This window comes from Alligator mississippiensis, chromosome 2 (genome assembly GCF_030867095.1).
Source record: "Alligator mississippiensis isolate rAllMis1 chromosome 2, rAllMis1, whole genome shotgun sequence".
Taxonomy (NCBI): domain Eukaryota; kingdom Metazoa; phylum Chordata; order Crocodylia; family Alligatoridae; genus Alligator; species Alligator mississippiensis.
Window position 1 is genome coordinate 159530760 of NC_081825.1, and position 22290 is coordinate 159553049.

Below are 22290 nucleotides of genomic sequence, written 5' to 3' on the forward strand. Positions count from 1 at the left end.
AGATGCTTTACTGTGGAGCAGATTAATTTGCTAATTTACTGCACTGCCAGACAGTCTTGTAAGATACAAGTGGTATCTAACAACACAGTAAGTCATTGTGCATAAATGCATGGGTAGACAGTGCGGTTGGGATTAGTTTACTGCAGCCCAAATTGAACTGGAATAGATTTACTCACATTAATTGCACATGTAGATGCACCCTCTGTCATTCTTTCCATAAAGCAACCACTATAGGATTACATTCTGCCATATTTCTGCCCTGAATTTAGAAATCAGTCATTGAACAACTGGTTAAAAGAGCAACACCTTTAAAGGTAGCAGTCTGCTAGGAACCATGTTCTTCAGTTTTCTTCACAGAGGAAATGGAAGTTACTTATCTGTCATTGGAGTTCTTCAAAATGGACTCTGCATGTTCTCATTCATGGGATGTACTATGTATATTATGGGGTATAGGTCTCACAGTGCATCATTTACTTTTCCAGGTCATTAATGTTATGAAGGAAAACAGGAGAGTGATACCCCAGCCATGTTAGTGCCTCCCAATCAGAAGATGAAGGATATAAACCTCTCCACTTCCAACAGATTAGTATCTTTCTCTTTAGAATAATCAGTGCTTTACCTTACAATGTCTTAATTGATAATAGTTATTATTTATAGATTTTTTAACCAGTGCTACTACTTATTTATTTTTGAATCATCATTTTTCAACTGCTGCCACTTTACCCAGCCCAATTAAAGGCAGGGAGTAAACCTCTTGCCCTCTCAGCCCCTCTCCCTCTAGCCTGCCTATAAGAATGGTTATCAAGGGCATTTATAGACATGGTCTAGGAGTGGGGCGGGGGGCGCTTAAATTAGAACCACTCTAATTAAAGTGCCTGGAGTGTCTTGTGTATCAGCATCCCTGCACTTCAAAATGGTGGCAGGGCTGCCTTATCTAAAGCTAATTGAAAGAGCTTTAGATCAAGTGCCCCCACTGCCATTTTGAAGTGCAGGGATGCTGATACACAAGACACTGGAGGCTGCTGGAGCATGGTAATTACCATGCTCCAGCAGACTTCATGAATTAATTACAGCATGTCAGAGCAGACTTGCTGCTTGTGTCTAGGCACCCCAAAACTTTAACTATGTTCCAAAACTCTATTTTTGCATGGCTCAGCCTATAACAGAGCCTTGCCAAGACCAAAGGGATAATGTAAGCAAAATATACTTGAAAAATCAGGTGGGTATACCTTTTCTGTATGACTGACTCATAAGCTGGGTGTGTTGTCTACTGCTTCGCTGGTCTGTTTGATGCATATGTCTCTGCCTAAAGCCCAAAGGATAGAGTGCAGCACAAGTATTTGAGATGAGGACTAGCACTGAACAGCTGAGCTTCCTTTCTTAAATTCTAGTTGTTTAAAACTTGTAAGCTAGATTGAGCTTCAAATGCTCATTGGGTTATTTTTTGTTATTTCTTTTCTTTCAGGTGGTTAAGGAAAAGAGGAACAAGAGTCAGAACCAAAAATAACTGCAATTTGAGGCTCAAAAAAAGACATTCCTCAGCAACTATAACTTATGAACACATATATAATAGAAGCCATTACACCAATTACAATATTTTGTCGCTTACAGTACACCCCAGAATGCTATACGCACCTTGTTTTTGAAAGACAACATGAAGAAAAAATATATTTCCTGGAGTGTCTACATGTATTACTATATTAATTATTAAGATAATTAAAATAAATTAATGTTAATAACTAATTTAACTATATTAACATATTAATGTATTAATATATTAATGTGATGCAATATACTCCGGTGCTTATTGCACTGGAATTTATCGCTCCCGGAAGCTGTGTTTACATGTGTGTCAGGGGGCTGGCAGGGTCAGCTTGCCAGGCTGGGGCTGCTCTAACCCAACTCAACATACTGTGGAGGGGCTGCCTGGGGCACAAGGGTGCTCTAGTGCAGGACTAGCCTGCAGACAGCCCCCGCACAAAAGAATCCTTATGCCCTAGCCAGTTGCATCAGCATCTATACGTTTAGTCCTGCAAAGTAAAAAACTCCACAGCAAGATAGTATTTGTATTTACAAATACTAAACTGCTGCAGAGTTTATTCGTTTCCTGTGGACTAATAGGAGCGCATGCGTAGATGCCAAGATGTTTACTGTGGATCTAGTCAGGCAACTCTGCAATAAACATCTCATGTAGTAAGTAACTGAGTAGCAGCAGCTAGGAAGCTAAGCCTGCTCATTATTTTGCTCCCTGTGGATTGCAGGCAGATTTTAATTTTGTTTTTGCCTGGTAAGGGGAAGAAACGACTCTTAGCATATTTCTTGCACATAATGCAGATTCCAATAAGCTGCTTTTGGGGTGTATGTTGTGTGCTGTATGTAAGAAAATATGGTATATGGTTGCAGGATCATTGTAATGCATGCTCATTGGGAGAGGGTAGAATCTAGTTAATGCCCCAAAGGCTGCACACCATCATGGACTTTTGGATCTTTATTGACCAGACAAGTCATATCTGCTTAATGATTTTCATCCGAAACATCCTCAGCCATTGATGAAGCAATTAGTGCTTTGTAGTACTAGCATTATGGGAATCCAATTTTCAAGGGACAAAATACAAGCTACAACCTACGTATGTGCTTATATGTACACTGTTAGATTTGCCTAGGCACGCATTGCAAACACACTATGATTTTTCCTTTGTGAGCATCCTGGTGAACCAGAAAGCACAGGGTCAAGTCCAGACTTCTGCAGCATACAGGAAACAGCCAGAAACTTGATTTAACATCTCAGTGAATGTAAAGCTATTTAGTTACCCAGTGGATGTCATGGTGCTTCATGTTCTAAAGAGGTAAAATCTGGTTGGCTTAGGGTAATGGCCAAGGACCCATAGGTGCTGACATTTATTTTTGGCAGGGGTGAGGTGAGGGGTGGTAAGATGATGGACATGTGGAAACTTTTACTCATTTCAGGTGACAGCCCTCTTCCCAAGGGAGGCCAGGGCCCTTGGGCCCCCACGTACTTGACACCTCTGAAAAGACCAATCTACCCTTCTTCCCTAAGTTTCTGTTTGAAGACATTTGTTTTGTAGGGCAGAAATCCCTTGACTTGTCTCTGATAAAACAGAAAACTTTACAGGCCCACCAGAACTGAATCACCCCCCAAATCAATAAAAAGAACGAAAAGACAAGGCAAGAATAGAAAAACTAAGTAGACAGTGCTTTCCTGGATTTTGGTTGATTATCCCTTGCATATTGAGTTAATCTCAGTGAAGATTTTTAGTTTTGCTTTATAGCCAACAGATACAAACAATGCTTCATTTTGAAAGCAGAATGTTTGAAAATATGTTTCTTTGACTAAAGAATTTTGCTCCCATTTTGATAATGTAAGCTGAATGAAAAAGGTCATGAATCATTCTTCTGCATGAATTTTTGCAATGCTAATATTGCTAAGAATGACTCTATAATAGGATGTGATCTAGTAGCTAGGCACTGTCTTTATTAGGTTGTGATAAAAGGGAGTTATCAATGGCTACAGTGAATTTAAGACACTTTATTGCTGAATATAGCAATGAAATATTACGGAATGCTTTTTAATTGGTAATTAGCTTCCAGTGTTTTGCTAAGACCAGCAGTTTGCATCCATATAGCACCCACATAAAATCAGTTTTCGGTCTGTACTCTACAGCACTAGTTAAAAATAAGAGGTGAACATGTTCTCCATTTTCAAGGTTTCTTTAATGAATAAAACTTTCATCTTTTTCTGGGCAGTTTCCCAGCTTTCCCATTGTCTATGGGAGCAGCTATTGAAAAATAATTTAGGTATCAGGCTTAAGTAATTAGTTTACAGGTGTGTCTACTTCTGGAGACTTTAGGCCTTTAGCAGGGATACCTTTAATAATTTTTGCTTTTAATTTTTGGATATTACAGACATTAAAGATGGAAAAGACCTACTGAGTAGCATTATCCAGGTCATCCCCTCAGAGTGTTCCATGAAGTATATTCTCAAGCACTTGCTCCAGCTACTATATATATATATTGAAAAGAAAAATACTGCACAGGACATGAGTTACTATATGCCTTTTTCACACTAAATATTTAATATCTTCACTTCCTTGCTACTGTAATATAAATAACAATAGCACTTCAAGCTGCAATATGTAGCATTTTCTGTAACAGGGCTTCAGAGAACATTCCTCACCTCTGAGATTTGGAACTTGCATTATTAAGACTTATAATAGGGTCAAAAAAGCATTGTTAGATCAAAGGACCAATGATAGTTTAGAGGTGTAATATTGTGTCTATCACCAGAGTTATAAATTATTGTTTTATCGCAGCACTAGTCTGGGAAGCCTATTTTTCCAACTCTGAACTTGCAAGATTTGTCCAAGCCTGGAACCTTGTGACATGGCATAACTTGAACTGACATAATTTGATTAACACTTATATTTTTTACAATTTTTAAATTGAATTCCAAAATTTCAGTAACTATTATCTTGAAAACTGCCAGAATACGTACACTATGTTTTAATGATGACTGGAGTTTCATTTGTTACTTTTACATCATATCAAGCATTCTAAGGGTGTGTACCTTACATTTAGATTAAGACCCAGGGTTAGGTCAATCTAAATGTCCAATCATGCAGGCATTCAGAGGGTTTAAATCTCCCAGAAAATGGCACTCCTGATCTAAACTAGTTCACATGAGGAGGTCCATTAACGTAGATCAAGATCAGATTAACCTTAACTAAGAATGAGTTAACCCAGTCTCACGTATACCTGCACATGTTCACAATGCAGCCCCAGGGCTATACTATTCTGACTGAGATATTTTTAGCCCCCAACGGGGCAACTTCCTCCTCCATGGACCAACCAGCCCCCACTACAGACTCGTCAATGCCCTTGGACCCTCAATCCCACCCACTCTACCTCAACCTCAAGTTACTTGCATCAATTTCCCCACACAGCTCCTGAGAATAGCGAATGGTTGCATGTGCTGCTCCTGGTTTACTTTTACACAACTTAAAGTTGTGCTAATATAGATGAAGAACAGCAAATGACTCTATGCACCTTAAATTTACCAATTAGCGGGTTCATCTACACATGCATTTAGTCCAGTCTATATTTACTGTACAGTAAAATACTGCAGAGTAAGTGTTTTTGGATAGGTATCCACAAATGCAGGGATTAGGGAGTAGATTTTCTCCCAGGTCCCTGCAGCCCTGCAATGGGTCCCTGCCACTATGTGGGGAGCTCCAGACAACCCCTGGGTGCTAGCACAGGGGCTGGCAGGGAGCACCAGGCCAGAAGACAGCTATCTCCTGGCACCAGGGTGGTGCTTGCTGCTGGGGTGGAGGCAATGTACCCCTACCCTGGGAGCAGGGAGTTCCTGGCCCTGGCTCACAGATCAGGGACATGGGGCATGGAAAGAGCTGCAGGTGAGAGGCAGGTCCCAGCCTGCTGCCCCAATCCACCATGGGGGCTAGGTAGCCCACCAGCAGATCAGGACATGGGCCTGAGTCCTGCCCCTGACCGGGACAGTTCCAGGACAACTGTAGGCTCTGTGAGGAAGTCTGCATCTGCAGCCCAGAGCTGGCTGAGGACTGCCCAAAACAGGATAGTCCTCAGCCACTTGCAGGCTGCTCTGCTTCCCTGCACAGTCTGGGGCTGACTGGCAACTGTCTTAGTCAGGGGCAGGTCCGAGCCAGCTCCAGACTGAGTGGGGAACTATCCCCATACAGAGAGCTCCGAGCTCCTGCTCTACAACTACAATTGTGATCATGGAGTGGGGGTGGGAATAAGTTCCCCGCTTGTCCCAGCATGATCAAGTCCCATCTCTTTGAGCATGGAGCAGGGCATGGAAGCTTCCTGCTGCCAGGGTAGGGGAACATTGTTTCCTCCCAGGCATGCAAGCCAGGAGGCTGGGGAGCTTGTTCCCTGCCCAGCTCCATAAGCATTTCTCCTGGGGGGGGGTGGGAAACAAGCACCCTGGCCTATTCCCCCCACCTCTGCACTTGTAGAGCTGGGCGGGGAACAGGCTCCCCTGCCCCCACCAGCAAGGAGCTCCCAGCACTGGCTCTGCAGTCATGAGGCTCTGGCTGGGAGACCCTTATCTCCCAGCAGCAGCTCCAGGTCATGGGGCTTGGGCTGGGAGACCTTTATCGGCATCTCCCAGCAGTGGCCCCAGTCACAAAGCCAGCTCTGGGAGATAAGCATCTCCCAGCAGTGGCCCTGAGGTTTCAGAGCTGGCACTAGGAGATAAGGGTCTCTCAGCCCCCTGCTCCCTAAGCACGATCTCAAAGTAGGGGGCTTGGAGCTCCCTGCTACTGGGGCAGAGGGACACTGTCTTTGCCTGGCTCCTGTGGCAGTGCCCGCCCCAGCAGCAGGCACCTCACTGGGGCAGGAAGCTATCTCCCACCCTGTGGTGAATGGCTAACCATTGCTGCTGGTCAGGTGTCTACACAAGTACTACAGCACCATTACTAAGGCTGAGTAAATTTGCTATTTGTATTTGTAGGTAGTAAATTTACTCAGTATTAGGAAAGTTTACTGCAAAGTAAACATGTGCCTGTGAAGATGCACATGCTTACTTCACTGTGAACTATGCTAATGCAAAGATAAGCATCTCATGTAGATGCCCCCAGTGAGTCATAAACTACTAAAACTTTATCAAAAGTCATGTGAAGAAAAATGGCAAGAGTGTGCTCAGAATGACTGGATTTTAATGTGTGTTAACTTATGATCTGTAATGACTACAAACACTTCCAGGAACCAGGATACAATTTGTCAGGAGCAAAAGGAAACACTACTCCTGAACAGGTAATTAAACAAGGATCTGCACCAGGGTTGCAGGTGGGGGGATGGACAGTGTAGAATGCACATCTCTCCTTTCAAACATCCACTTGGGACATTCATTCAGGGATATAGCATTCTGTGCTGTCAAACCTAACTAAAGTGTGTGGCCAGAGGCAGCTAAGAGGTGAAGACCTGTCTATGCTGCTCCAGGCAGAGAACTACAAATAGCTGAGAAGTGGCACAAAAAGACAAAGTCAGCTGGAAGCCATTGGACCTCACAGGAATCCAAGATTCAAACCCACCTTGAGGAAGATCTGAAAAACTTGAAGACCAAGATCATTGCTGCTTATGTGCAAAGACAACTTTTCCCGTCACTTAAACACTTTGAGGAAGTGAACAGTAAAGGGAGCCTCACAAATTTTCTCTTCTCCCTTTCTATGTTTTGGGGGATGTATTCAGCCATGCTGGGACAATCAGGCTGGATGTTAATTTACCGTGATGACAGCAGACAAGCTCAATCACTGAATTCTGGTTTTATTTCACATTGTCTATCATTTTATAGCCTCCTGGCAAGGAAGAAAATTAAAAGAAAGAAAAAACTTTTCAGCCAATATTTGTATTTGCAGTTAGACTTCAAAATCAGCAATATCAGTTCTCTAAGTGTTAAAAAAAAGTAACAGATGTTTGGAAATAGGAAACAAGTTCAGAGAGAAGAAAAATTAAATAAGATGTCTTGCAAGAACAGCTTTCCTATCTCTGGAGGTTATAAGAACAATCATGTTTCTTTGAGCAGCTGAATGAAGTCATCATCAAAATGTAGACACTCCTTTGGAAAAGAACTTCAAGCTTGGCTCAGTCACTAATGGATCCTAATACTGGATTAAACCCTGAATGAAAGAAAGAAAGAAAAAAAGGAAAAAACAGATCACTAAGTGTAACTCTTCTAATCCTGGACTAAAAGAATCTTTTTCAAATCCTGCCCAGCTTTATTAGACAAAAAATTCCCTTGGGTCAAGATGCTTTCAAAGATTTATCTAACTAATTTAGGGAACTAGTGAATCATGGCATCACTTACTTAGAGTATGCCATCTTGATTCTCAATGTCTTGTCAAGGATAGATTATTCAACCTAAAAAGTGTAGACTACCTAAATTGCCCTTCAGAATTTAGCTGCCATACTATATGGCTGTTGCCCTGTGTTATACCTTGTAAGAAAGCATGACAGTGTTGGAGAACCAGGGCTGTCCCCCTCTCCTGCTCTCTCTCTCTCTCCCTTTCTTTGTCTTTTGTATTCTAATTTCATTCTCTGGCTTCTACTCTGCTTTCTGCATGTCCTTTCACACCATCTGACAAAGTGAACTTGGGTTCATGAAAGTTTGTTCTCTCTCTCTCTCTCTCTCTCTCTATATATATATATATATATATATTATTTAGTTTATAAAGGTGCATATCTACTGTGCTTTCTAACTGAGAAAAAGCCTTAAGTTTGATGTTAAAGGCTGGTACTGAACCAATCCTCTCAAGTTGTTTTAAGATTTGGTTCTAAATCTTGAAACTTCAAGATGATAATCCCATCAGCTCCTCCTCATCTAACATTTATGTCCCCTAGGACTTTATTTCCTTTCCCATAGTATCTTCAGAGGGCAAGGGAAGGGATTTGTTTCAGGGAGAAAATACTAGTTTGAAGAAAAGGAAGTTCCCTAGCATTCTATCAATACTAACTTCAGATCACAGTCAATGAACTTCTGCAGGCATAGGATAAAGATCACAAAAACAAAACTTCAGTTTTCATCTCAGTCTGAATCATTCTAAACTCAGATGCAGATATTTTGCATAGACTCTAAAGGCACATTCCCATGTATGGGGGCATGTGTTTGTGACATCAAACATACCAGCGGCCCAAATTTGTGCCACTGCTTTTTGCTGCTGCGCACACCCCTGCGCATGGGGTTTGGTACAGGGCAACTACACCCAGGTGGGGTAGGGTAGGCTGGGACCAGCACCTATGCTGGCCCCAGCAGCCTTACCTGGGGACTTGGGGGCCTCACAGAGCAGCACCAGTGATGATCTTTGTTTCTGGATGGCCAGGCTGCAGTTCTGGCAGTGCACACTGCTGCCATGTGCGCCACACTGTGCTTTTTTTTTTTTTAACACTCCTTTTTTGACACAAGGATCTCCCAGCATCAAAGTTTGGCACTGGGCTTCAAATAAACAGCACGGTGAACACTTGCATGTGTACCATGTGCAGTTTTGCAGCACCTCAAATAGCTCTGAGGCACCACAAAAGGCATGTGCACACTCGTCTGGACATGCCCTAATAGTGTGTGTAATAGCAGCTATAAAAGGAAGTCCTTGCTTTGATTTTTGCTTTGTTTACTAAGTATTCAAAGGAAATGCTTAAAAAAATAATAAAATCAAGGGAGACACTTACACACCACCTTATTTGGGATATACTATATCCAAACTCACCTCCTCAAAAGTATCTAAAAAAATTTCTTTCCCACAGGATTTAGACAGGGCAAAGGTGTGACACCAATTTAAGGTGTGCTTTTTTAAAACATTAACAGTATACCAGATAATGGTGGCTATTAGGAGGAAAAGCTTTTTAACAAAAGGGTCATAGGTAAAGTCAACACTAGAATCTAGAATGAAAGTCTGTACTGATTTAGCAACTGCTTTTTTCGGGTGCTTGTGTGTGGTACCTGTAGAGAAATATTAAGTTTTTAATTATGATCTCTGTACTTTTGCAGCTATCTTTGAGTCAGTTTTCTGAATTCTTAAAACATTCTTTTATGCTGAAGAAGTTCACTTTTAATTTAGTGACTGGCCCCTCAAGTTTCAATTCCTTTTGGCTATTCTTTTAATAAAGTCAAAATCCTACCTTTGGGGTCATAATTGTTGCCACAGTAACAGCATACAACACGGCTTTTGTATTAGGATTTTGTTGCCTGGGCCATTAAAGAAAGGAGATGGACTGTGGAGAAGCCTGCCACCTACATTTCATTTGTATGTAATTTTCTAGTTTCTTTAAAGAAATAAAAGAATACTCACTGGGAAATAAATAGAAGGCTATAATAAATGTTATTGTCCATCACTGGTACAATTATCATTTGCTTTAACTACAAGTACAGTGTTCTACTATAATATTTACTTAAAAATTATTAACCATTGAATCTCCTAAGTGTAAAAAGCAATACACAGAAGGAAGTGTGTAAACAGGCTACTGGACTCCTTATGATGTAGGATACAACGGCAGTAATTTCAGCTATCAAATAAAGTTATAGTTATTAGTGTGTTTTGCCACTTGGAAAACACCCTGAAAATGTAATGACCTATTATAAATTCTTAAAGCTTCTAGAAATACAGGTATGTATATTCACCTTCACAGAGCTCCTAATTAGAGAGAGACAGAAAATTTGGCTGGACTACCATTTTTGCAAATAGTGTTGTCCATCTGAGTTGCAGCAGGATTCTGTAAGGTAGCATTAAATGTTCTCTTCAAGACAGTGTCCTTAAGCAATGGGCTAAGCTGTGAAGACATAAATATATAACATCATGTTGCGAATATATCAACAATAAGCATACACATCATTCTACAACAGTCTTGGCTATACAGTTCCTAGGAAAGAAGTGTTCTGCATTGTGCATTAAAATTTTACCTAAGGTTTAGGCTTTCTAAAGCTTCAGTTTGGAAAAGGACTCAAATTGTCCACTACAGTTAAGAATATCATGTTGTACAATGTCACTCTGGATTTCAGACTATCAAATTATGAACAGTGCTGGAAGATGCAAGTACTCAGCCTCTCAGAGAATTAGCCCAGTTAAGAACCTAAGTAAGTATTTAGGACCCAAACTCTAAGAATCCATTTTTTTAAAGCCTGACCCATGATGAAAGGAGTCTTAGCTGTATAATACGCAAAGGACAAGGTGCTGACTCAGACTGAATGACAAAGAATATTTTCTGATCCTGAGTGAAGGGAAAGAACAAAGAAGAGAAAATAAAGCAGAAAGTAATGCTGTTTCGGGAGAGTTACTGTCTCAGAAAACAAGAATTTTAATCTGTGTGTTCAGATTTTGTATAGTTTTTACTTTAAAAAAATGCATTTACTACTAAATTATTTCATGATCATTTGCAAGAAAAGGAGCAAATGGGCCAATACAGAGATTAACCACTTTAAAGCAAATGTAATTTTCACTTTTAGAATACAAAACTGAAGACTGCTGATATATGGGGTTGATAAGTAGTCTAACTACTTTCTATTTATTACTGGCCATTCTGGCCAGTTGCAGAGTCTAGACCTGAGGAATGGACCTGATGAATGGATCAATGACCATTAAATCCCACCATTTGCTCAGGGTGTTGTCTGTCAATTCCACTGTAAAAACTTATCATCACAGGCAGCTACTGGAAGGTGATATGTTAGGGTAGAAACAGATGTCACTTTTCTTGCCTTTATGCTGCCATAAAAATGTTTATGGCAGCATAAAGGCCAAGCAAAGTCCAAGCCCTGTGTCATGCCACAAATACTCAAGATTTGTTACTGTGACAAGTGGTATCAATTTGTGCCACTATTTAGCATCAGATATCAGTTGGTTTTATAAGAGCATGGGCAGCTTGGAGTTGCCCATGCTCTGCAGCTCTCACAGGTAGGTTCTCTGAGGACTTGCCCCAAGAAACAAGGACAAAATGGGATCAGAGGAAGAGAAAGTTGAGGCATTGTGAGTTAGAATACATGGAGGTTGAGGGGAAAAGGACTTGGTGGTGGGGGTCTGCTACAGACAACCACACCAAGAGGAAAAGCTAGACTTGGAATTCTCAAGGCAGCTCTCAAAGATCGTACAGTCTAGGGATGTGGTTGTCATGGGGGACCTAAACTACCCTGACATCTGTTGGGAGAAGCAGTCAGCAAAATCCAACCGTTCACGTAGGTTCTTAACCTGCATGCAGGACTTTCACCTAATGCAGGAGGTATACAATCTCACTAGGGGGAATGCCTTACTGGACTTGGGGTTGGCTATGGGGGAGGACCTGGTAGAGGAGATGCAGATTCGTGGTCACCTTGGGGACAGTGACCACCAATCAATCAAATTCACCATATGGCACAGGGCAGGTAAGATATTAGTAGGGTGGAAGTGCTTGACTTTAGGAAGGCTAACTTCAGTGTGCTTAGGAATTTAGTCAATGACGTATTGCATGATAGGACTATTGGTGAGATGGGAGTCCAGGAAGTGTGGTCATTTCTAAAGGAAACAATCCTTCAGGCACAGAGGGAGACTATCCCAGTATGAGGGAAAAGGAGCCAAAAAATGTCCTTGGCTAAACAGGGAAATTCAGGGGAGCCTAAGGGCAAAAAAGAAGGCATATAGATGGAAGCAGGGGGAAGCTACCAAGGAGGAGTATACCTACTTGGCCCGCACTTGCAGGAAGGCAGTTAGAAAGGCCAAAGCAACTACAGAGCTGAGTCTGGAAACACAAATTAAAGACAAGAAAAAGTCTTTTTTTAGGTATGTAGGGAGTAAAAGGAAGGTGCAGGGCCCCATAGGATACCTACTGAACAAGAAGGAGCAATTAGTGACAGAGAGGGGGGACAAGGCTGAGCTATTCAATGAGTTTTTTGCCTCAGTGTTCCTGGACAGGGCTCAAGATAAATCTCCTAACGGGTTCTTAGATGGGCATCAGAGGGACACCAACCCACCAACTGTCGATGCTGACTTGGTGCAGGGTCACTTGGATGGACTGGATGTGTTCAAGTTAGCAGGCCCAGATGAGCTGCATCCGAGAGTACTGGAGGAATTGGCCGGTGTCACAGTAGAACCACTGGCAAGGCTTTTTGAGTGTTCATGGTGCTCGGGTCAGGTTCTGGAGGACTGGAAAAGCACCAGTGTGGTCCCTATTTTGAAGAAGGGGAGGAAGGAGAATCCAAGTAATTAAAGGCCAGTCAGTCTCGCCTCCATCCGTGGAAAGGTCTTTGAAAAGATTATGAAGGATCATATTTGTGGGAGTCCAACAGGAAAAAGAATGCAGCAGGGAAACCAGCATGGATTCATAGCAGGTAGATCATGCCTGACCAACCTGGTTTCATTTAATGACAAGGTCACAAAATGCTTAGATGCAGGAGTAGAGGTGGATGTCATTTTCTTGAATTTTAGCAAGACCTTTGATACAGTATCTCATCCCATTTTCATAAATAAATTAAGAGGCTGTGACAGACATGTTTACATGGTCCGGTGGCTGGCAAATCGGCTTAGCGTTTGCACCCAGAGAGTGGTAGTAGACGGGTCAGTATGAAACTGGAAGGATGTAGGTAGTGGGGTCCCACAGGGTTCAGTCCTTGGACCTGTACTCTTCAATATCTTCATCAGTGACTTGGCTGTGGGCGTGAAGTGTACTCTGTCAAAGTCTGCAGATGATACTAAATTGTGGGGTGAAGTGCACACTCTGGAGGGTAGAGATCGATTGTAGGCAGAAAAGTGGGCAGGTTAGAAATGTGGGAAACACAATAGGATGCAGTACAACAAGGACAAGTGCAAAGTGCTGCACCTACGGCGCAAAGATATCCAGCACACCTACTGGCTGGGAAGTGACCCTCTGAGCAGCACAGAAGTGGAAAGGGATCTCGGAGTCATAGTGGACTCCAAGATGAACATGAGTCGTCAGTGTGACGAAATCATCAGCAAGGCTAACTGCACTTTATCATGCATCAGCAGATGCATGACAAATAGATCCAAGGAGGTGATGCTTTGCCTCTATGCAGCATTGGTCAGACTGCAGTTGGAGTACTGCGTCCAGTTTTGGGCACCGTACTTCAAGAAGGATGTTGATAGAGTCAAGAAGGTCCAGAGGAGGGCCACTCGTATGGTTTGGGGCTTACAGGACAAGCCCTTTGAGGGGAGACTGAGGGACCTGGACCTCTTCAGCCTCCACAAGAGAAGGCTAAGAGGTGATCTTGTGGCCGCCTACAAATTCATTAGGGGGACGCAGCTAAGGATCAGAGAGGCTCTGTTCACCAGGGCACCTTTTGGGGTAACAAGGATCAATGGTCACAAACTGACAGATTTAGGCTAGATATCAGGAAAAATTTCTTCATGGTAAGGGTGGCCAAAATTTGGAATGGGCTTCCAAGGGAGGTGGTGCTCTCCCCTACCCTGGGGGTCTTTAAGAAAAGGCTGGACAGACATCTGGCTGGGGTCATCTGACCCCAGCATTCTTTCCTGCCTAGGCAGAGGGTCAGATTCGATGATCTGTCGAGGTCCCTTCCGACCCTAACATCTATGAATCTATAACTGGGAAACCCTGTGTAGGATCAGGCCCCTCAAGCTCCATAAGCACATGCCCAGCTTTCCCCTTCTTGTCTGCAGAAGTGGGGAAAGACAGGGTTTCTCCTTTCCTTGTTTATGGAGACACACCTTAGAAATCCCAGTTTTACATCTCTGTAAGCAGGGAAACTCTGAATCTTTTCATTTACAGATATGTAACCCAGAGATCTTGGGAACATGTCTCTGTAAGAGGGGACAGCTGGGCAGGTGCTCCTAGGGCTCAAGGGGCTGAAGCCTGTGCAGGGATTCTCAGGGCATATCAGACCAGGTTCCTCAAGCCCCAGGGGAACATGTTGCCCATTGTGTTGGGACACATCATAGCTGATACACTTAATTTGGTGATGTCTATTTGAAGTCTGATGGTCCTTCTCTTTCAAGATCCTGGTGCATGTTCAGTATTCTGATGCCCCATAGAGATAACTGAAGAAACCAATACTAATTTTAGAGGAAAACTTGCTTCCAAAGAACACTCCTTAGAAGAGCACTCAAGACACTGAAGTGTTTCTGAAGAACATTCCCTACCTAGAGAGAGCAAACAAACCATAAAGCATGACAAGAAATTATTTTTCTAACTTTTCTGTGCCATTTAAACTTGAGGTGGTAGCAGAACCCCACGCCCCAAAATAAACATCATGTAGGTAAGACCTGAATTATCCTCACTGGAATTGTGTGCAAGTCCTAGGCTCTTAATTCTGGAAGTGATCATGACCCCTATTAAGGATGAGCTCAGCTCATCTGCAGGATTGGGCCCTCGTCTTTCTTTCTTACATTCAACACAATTTATAAGTAATTTCATTTAGGGAACAGTAAAGTAACATTTATATTTTAGGTTGACTTTGAAGGATTTGTGATGATGAGAGCATGCCCCAGATGTCACACACAGCAAACTGAAACTTATGGCATAGTTTTATATATAGTTGTTTCATTATTTTCAAAACAGAAATGTCTGTGCTGTTAAATATAAAGTATGAACTTTTACAGCATGCAGGGAGAATGATGTTTCACTTCATTGGCCCTGGACTATCAATAAAGGCACTGTAAGTGGGTTGTCTAGTCTGGTGGCTTCAACAGGCAGGTTTTGCTTCCTGAGGAGCTGCTCAGCCAGTCCTCCCAAATAAAACCCAATCTTTTAAACAAACCAAACAAGCAAAAGAAACTCCTGGGGATAATGTCCTGCTGTCCTGTCCCCAACACAGCAAATATTTTAGCCCACAGCTTGCTCTCTCTTCTGCTCTCTCCCCTAGGGCTTTAGGCTCCCAGTGGGACACTGCCTCATTATTCAAATGCCCTATATCTGGCCTCTCTTAATGGGGCTTGGAAGATTCCTGGCCTCAGGAATAGCTAGTTCCAATTTTAATTTTTCACTGAGATTTGTGTCTACTTAGTGTACACTCAGTTCACACAATGGCAACTAACATGTTTTACACACACACGCACATTTATATATAGTCTACTGTGTGTGTGTGTGTACAAATATATATCTATATATCTATATATATATTCTACTGTTTTATATAATCTGAAATGTTCTCTGTGTGTGTGTGTGTGTGTGTGTGTGTGTGTGTGTGTGTTTTATGTTCAATTATTTGGCTCTCCTCAGTGGTTTAATTTTCATGCACCAAATCTATGAACTTGAACCAACTGCACAGTAAAGTATTAAAAGAATTCACTGTTTGCACAAAAGCTCTAACAATGCAAAAAGTTCATCCTTAAAAGTTTTCCCTTTAAATCCAGCAAAATGTCTGTATTAAGTAAAAAAAAACAAACATAATAATAAAAAGAAAACAATATGGATTCCATTTCTAAATTCCCCAAAAATAAAAGACAGAAAACAAACCAGTAAACATAAGATAATATTTGGTTAATGCTGTTTTTCAGCTTCTGATCAAAAAACCTTATTACTGTTTGTTGGACAGATGACAGTAGTATTATTCTAGAATGTCTTAGTCCTGTCCCCATGAATATAGAACAAATCCTTAGCTCTTTCTTTTTCTTTAATTCCCTGGCTACCCATAAAATTCACACTGTTTTACTATTTTCAAACCCAGTTTTAGTCAGTAGTTTCACAGCCTTTATATTTTCTTCACACCAGAGCGGCTGTCTATAATCACAGATGTATTTTTAAGACTAGAGTTACAAATAAGTGACAAACAGTGCTACGTTACTTCTACCCATTTTTGGCAGCATAGGACAAATATAGCCTGTAGTAGTAACAACTGTTTTTAGTCCCAACTGAAGGTTGTTCAGATGTGGTTCTGAGGCCCCCAACTTTCATTTTGGGCATTACACTGAAGAACTAGTTTTTTGTGACATAAGATTTTTTGAGCCCTGAAAAAAATGCATATATAGTTAGCTATATTCTGCTTAACTGAAAGATGCCTGGGTACAAAACAAAGAAATTAAAAATAGATATTATATATCAGAATAAAGTCCTCCAAAGAAAACATACATAGAGAAGGAGAGAGGAATGTTTTAATACAAATAAATAATCTGTGATGGAGTGTCAGGTTACTCTATTTGACATTCTATTTATGCAACTCTGATACATCATGAAGTCTAAGCTGATCATTTCTATCACCCAGCATAACTGTTTATTATTGTATGACGCTGTAACCAGGTATTTTGGAAACTCTTACAGGGCTTGCACGATGGTTATTGCAATGTTTTGGTTAATTAAATTAGACCCTGTGGGTTTCTCATGGCTAATTAACTTATTTGCGGAGACTATACACGATTTCGTATTACAATCTCATATCCTGTATGCATCTCCTACATAATTCAGATTTTCAACATCCACTTAGATTGTCCCCTTACTTCACACCATAAAAAGAGTATATAAGCTTCATGAAAATGAGATTCATCAATGATTTTATTAGAAAGGGAGGGTTCAATTCATCAGAATGTTACTCATGCGAGTATACCTTTTTCTTGTAAGTAGTCCTATTGATTTATTTCAAAGGAACCACTTGAAGAATTGGAACTACTTTTGTCCCTTGGGTTTCCAGATCAAGTTTCTAGTTTGGTAAAAGTTAACTTTAAGTGCCCAGGAACACCACTGTTTTGATTTTATACAGAGACATAATCACCAATGCCCAATATCACAAAATATTTTACATAGAAAAATAATAAACTAAGAAGCAAAAGATAGTTTAAAGGTATAATTCCAATGGAGGAAGTAATTCTTTGCCCTGGAAAAAGTAAAGGATGCTAGTGTGAATTGCCAATCTGTGTGTGAGGGGGATTAGAGAAGCAAAGTGAGTGGATGAAGACTAGGTGGGCATGAGGTGAAAGATATGGTGGGGAGGGAGTGTTCTGAATACCATAGGGCAATTTGTATTTGAAAATAAGTCACATGAAATGTCACAGAAACGATAAGTAATGGTCCCTCTCCCTGCAACAGAAAACCTGTGTGGCTACAGCTTTCTCCATCTTCTCAACTTTAGGAAGACTGCAATAAAGGGAATGGCAATAAATTCAACATGGGGAATATCCAACTCTCATTCTCTGGCAAGAGGAAACATGCTGAAAACTTTTTAGAAATTGGGAAAAATTATAGGCAAAAAGGACTAGTCTCTAAAATATCTGACTTTGGGAACAAGTTAAAGGTAGATTTAGTCATGGTGAAATCAGACATGGGACAAGTGCTGAGAGAATGATTTAGAGAACAACTTAAAGAGCAGTTCCTTTTTTCTGTCCATGTTTCTGAATTAACAGATTTTTGTCTGTAACTGTCCCAATAACACCACATGCAAACTTAGTTCAGTATCAGTGTTGTTGGTGAATGATTTATTTCATTTACAAGTTCAAGTATTTGGTATTCATTATAGGTAGTTGTTAATCTTCTCTTTTGTAAGGGTATTGTTTCTGTTCTCTGACCAGATGACTGAAATGGGGGAGAGAGCATGAACAGAACAGTAAGTAGGATGATAAAACGATAAATGATACATCTATAAAACCAAGGTGAGCACTTTCACCACTAATATGGTAGCAAATATTCTTATTTGTCTACAAATGCTCTTGTGTTAATGTTGAAGTAGTCATGTGGTATTATTGTAGCTGTGATGGTCCAGGGAATATGCAAGAAGCAAGGTTTGTCCGAAACTTTTACTGGATCACATAGATAGTGGGGAGAAATGTTAGACAAGCGTTTAGTCACCAAATGCCTTCCCAAGACCTGAGGTAGGGCAGTTTTGTGCCAGAAAGTTTGTCTAGCATTTCCCCCAGCTGTTTTAGTTGGACCAATAGAGGATATTACCAAAAAAATCTTGCTTCTCATTTTCATGGGAAGAATAACCAGTGAAATCTGCTGCTATCACTATCTGTGAACAAACCTGAGGCAGTGTGAATGTAGCCAAATAGTGAAGTGACTAAGGATGAATGAAAATTTTAAACATATTTTTCCCATTAATTGCCTGGCTTTTTATGGCACAGAGAGAAATTTTTCAACAAAAAGATTCTCCAGCCTTGGAAACATTCAGGATTAGGAAGTTTGTGGTAAGTAGCTGATAAGGGGGTAGAGCTATGGTACCGGCTATGGTAGATTTTTGATGGAGATTAGAGGTGGTGTGAGAGGGACGGGAGGGGAGGAGAGGGACACTTGAGTGGGCCATTACAGAAATGACAGATGTAAGTGGTAGCGAAGATGGGAAAGTAGAATAAGGAATTAACTATAGAAAGATGAAAGGGTGCAAGGTAAGGAGAACAGAATCACATAACGAAACTCCCACCATTCTACAAAGGGACAATTCTTATTGTCAAGGAAACAGAGAAACTTGGATTTCTGAGACAGCAGCTTCAGATTTAGGAGTTAATGAGAGTATGGATAAATAAGGAGAGAGAAGTAGAGTTTAGTATGAAAGCCAAAAAATTAAGAACTCCTGGAGAAGTTCCAGGGTTATAAACAAATAATCTAATATAATACATAATATCATCTATGCTTGAGGCGGCAATGACACTCCTCTGACTCAATTTTCATTCTACCACTCATTTACACAGAAACAAGCAATGGAGCCAATTGAAAACTACCATATTTACTCAACTATAAGACAACCCCCCCCCAAAAATAAGATTCTATATATGGAAAATGTATAAACTTGTTTTAATTTTCTAGTTGTCGTATTTAAATACTGGAACAGTAGGGAAAGCAGTAGCTGGAGGTGGGGGGTCTGGTGGCCCCCTTGCCCTCTGTCCCATCCATGTCTTCCCCCTGCCCCCTGCATCCCCTACCACACCCAGCTCCTACAACCTCTAACTCTCCCCCCGTTTTCCCCGTTCTCTGTCTCTTCCCCTTCTTCCCCACAACTCCCCAGTTTGCCTCTCTCCCTCTTCCCCTAACTCCTTACTGTCAGACAACGTTCTGGCTGCTCTATCTCCAGAGCACAGGATGTGGAAGTTCAGCCCTAGCCTGAACTTGCATCTGTGCTGGCTGCAGAGGAGAAGTGAAGTTGAGGGGAAGAGCAGGTGGCTGCTGTGGGTCTGATTCTGGCCGCAACCCAGGCTCAGGGCGAGTTCAGAAGTACCACAGCTGCCTGCTACCCCCTCCACTTTATATGTGAATATAAGACAAGGAGCTTTTTCCCCCAGGGTGATTGCAGGAAAATACTTTGTCTTATATTTGGTGCTTTTGATGTACTGGACAACATGACTGAATTGAAAGTAAAACTGTTTTTTTTTAATTTGTACTTGTTTAATGGGAAACTTTATGTACATTTCAAGACACGGTACTCTATACGTATAGCAGTTCTGCTATATCAAATTTCCATTTAAAGTGCCAGTTACATTGGATATGGGCTAGGCAATACAATAACTGCAGATACTTTGCATTCCAAGCACTTTCCAATGGCAGTCACATAGAATACAAGATTTCTGGTAAGTGCAGTTGATCTGCAATGAAACCACATTCAAACTGCAGGTTTTCTGAATATAAAACACTAGGAATTGCAAGGCTTCTGTGGAGAACCGGGACTTAGTGCACATTAGATTATGCTTGAAACTTTAGAAGCACATGTAACCCAACTGAAATTTAAAGAACTCTTAAGTGTCAGTCCTTTCTAGAGAAAACTTTTAGTATGAGGTAAAATAGAGTTTATATGCAAGCCAAATGCTATTTTATTGAAACTGTGATTAACAAGCATAAAATGTGGCTTGTAATATATGGGAAAACTATAAGAATTCAGAACCCATACCTATTTTTCTTTATGTTAATTTATTTTGACATGCATCTCTGGATATTTTTCACGAAAAATGTGACATACCAGAATATTTTCATTTATTTCTAAACCAAGATTATAAATTTGCCTCTTCAGTCCCCACAGTATGTGAAATCTGTGCTATGGCTTTAACTCTCATTTGTAGCTCCACAACTTGAAAATCCACATTCAGCCTTGCAGTGCAGTTAAATTTTATTCAGGGGTATATTTAGTCCAGCATAATTTCCCCCAACACAGATATTTTTAAATATAGAAATGACCATTTTCCTCTGAGTTGTTGTGGAGGCTAATTCTTCTTTTATTGCATCTGGAACTAAAGTATCACATTCCAGATGATTTTTGCCCTCTGTTTGTTTGATTTTTATTAGTATGTGGAGTGTTTAAAGAGAATTTCACAATTCTTTCCCCACACCTACATAAGGTACAGATTTGGACAAGTAGTACTAAAAACAAACAGGGGAACTCAGTCTGTTTAACAGTACAGGGCCCCTGGCACAAGTTACCTTTATGGCATGATCTTGCTCTAGGGATCTCAACCTAGACCTGAGGCTGTCCCAGGGCTGAGGCCAACAATCAGCTGGCTGTCAGCCCTGCATGTGGGGCTGTGAGTACCCAGCTTTCAACTTGCTAGCACATGGGGAGCCCAGGATCATAATCCCTGATTCCAAAATCATGTTTTCTGCCATGAATGTGTGGACTGGAAGGCAGCACAATTGGGTCAGGAATCAGATCCCAACACACCATTAAATGAACACATACCAAGCGCCTTAGATAACTCTTATGCAGTATGCTATCACTTTTCAAGATTATCTCATGGCATGTATTCAAGTTACACATTTGTGGCTCTGTGATTGTGATCAGGTGAGTAGGTAACAGGCTCAGAGCCCATGCTTTTAAAAGATATTCTATTGATTATACATGGTATTTGAATAGAGGATAAAATAAACTGTTGAGCCATTTAAAAATAGTCTGAGGAGATTATACTGAGAGGTGGGAAAACAGTGAAACTGAAAAACTGTTACTTTTGCATCTGCCTTCATAGAGGATGGGAGTGCAGACATGCCAGAATCATAAAATGAATAATCCACTGTTAAAAATACTTACAAAAACCCAACTCATCATCATCATTATATGAAGTTAAACACTACATTTTATCCCAGAACTTCCAGAGGCTCTGAAAAATTGGGTAGGTATTACCACGCACACTTTACAAATGTATATGTCAGAGCTGATTTGAATCAGTGCCTCGACACAGTGGAACTTTCCAGCACAAGGCACGGTAAGGCAGGGGAAGTCTCGGCATGGTGAAGAGTTCCGGCGTGGATAGAGTTCCCGCCGAGGAAATGCAGATTTGCATAACACAATTGGCTGACGTTAAATTATTCCCATGTGGAGGCTGGCAATTGGCTCGCTAGCTGTATAAAAGGTTAGGGGCATTTCCGCCTTAGTTGGAGAACTCCGTGATTCCCCCTGGAGTGGAACTCCGGCAGCTTGATCACCTGCCAACGACTCCCTGTCGTCGAAGCCTTATGACGTATCTTCCGTGTTGCATGCCCGAGTTAGACCCGAGCTACCCGGTCTACAAGAGCTCCTCGATTAGCGACTAGAGATTAAAATTGTTGCAACTACGATTGCCTGCGCTGTATACGACTCTACAGTGTAAGTAAAGCCATCTCTGTTTTTTCCAATTGATACGTGTCTCATCTGTGCCTAATTCCGCTCCAGTGATAGAGAGTACCCATCTGCCCATCGCGGGATCGCAGCCACAACCCCAGCTAGCGTTCCCGAGGGCTCCTTATCCTCGATTCCCCCTCGGCCCCCACAGTATACAAGTGGCAAGCTGGCAGGGCAGTGTAAGTCTGCTCTGCTGCTTTCTATCTCAAGATAACCTGCTAAAATGAATGTGAGAAAACTGGCATGATGGTGAACGTAACAGTGATTTTGGACTGACTCTTAGTGCTTTTCAAGGGAAGCCT

At 41.3% G+C, this 22290-nt stretch overlaps 1 protein-coding gene across 1 annotated transcript in view; it reads right to left on the reverse strand.

The window, feature by feature from the left end:
• Nucleotides 1-7303: 7303 nt before the first annotated feature.
• The window catches only part of STPG2 (sperm tail PG-rich repeat containing 2), a 623148-nt gene continuing 608161 nt past the window's right edge, over nucleotides 7304-22290 (reverse strand). Inside the window, exons 13-14 of the mRNA XM_059722337.1 lie at nucleotides 10169-10317; nucleotides 7304-7676 (exon numbers count right to left, since the gene is read on the reverse strand). Coding sequence (XP_059578320.1) covers nucleotides 10186-10317 — 132 coding nt within the window. The 3' untranslated portion in view covers nucleotides 7304-7676; nucleotides 10169-10185. The remainder of the gene's footprint in view (nucleotides 7677-10168; nucleotides 10318-22290) is intronic.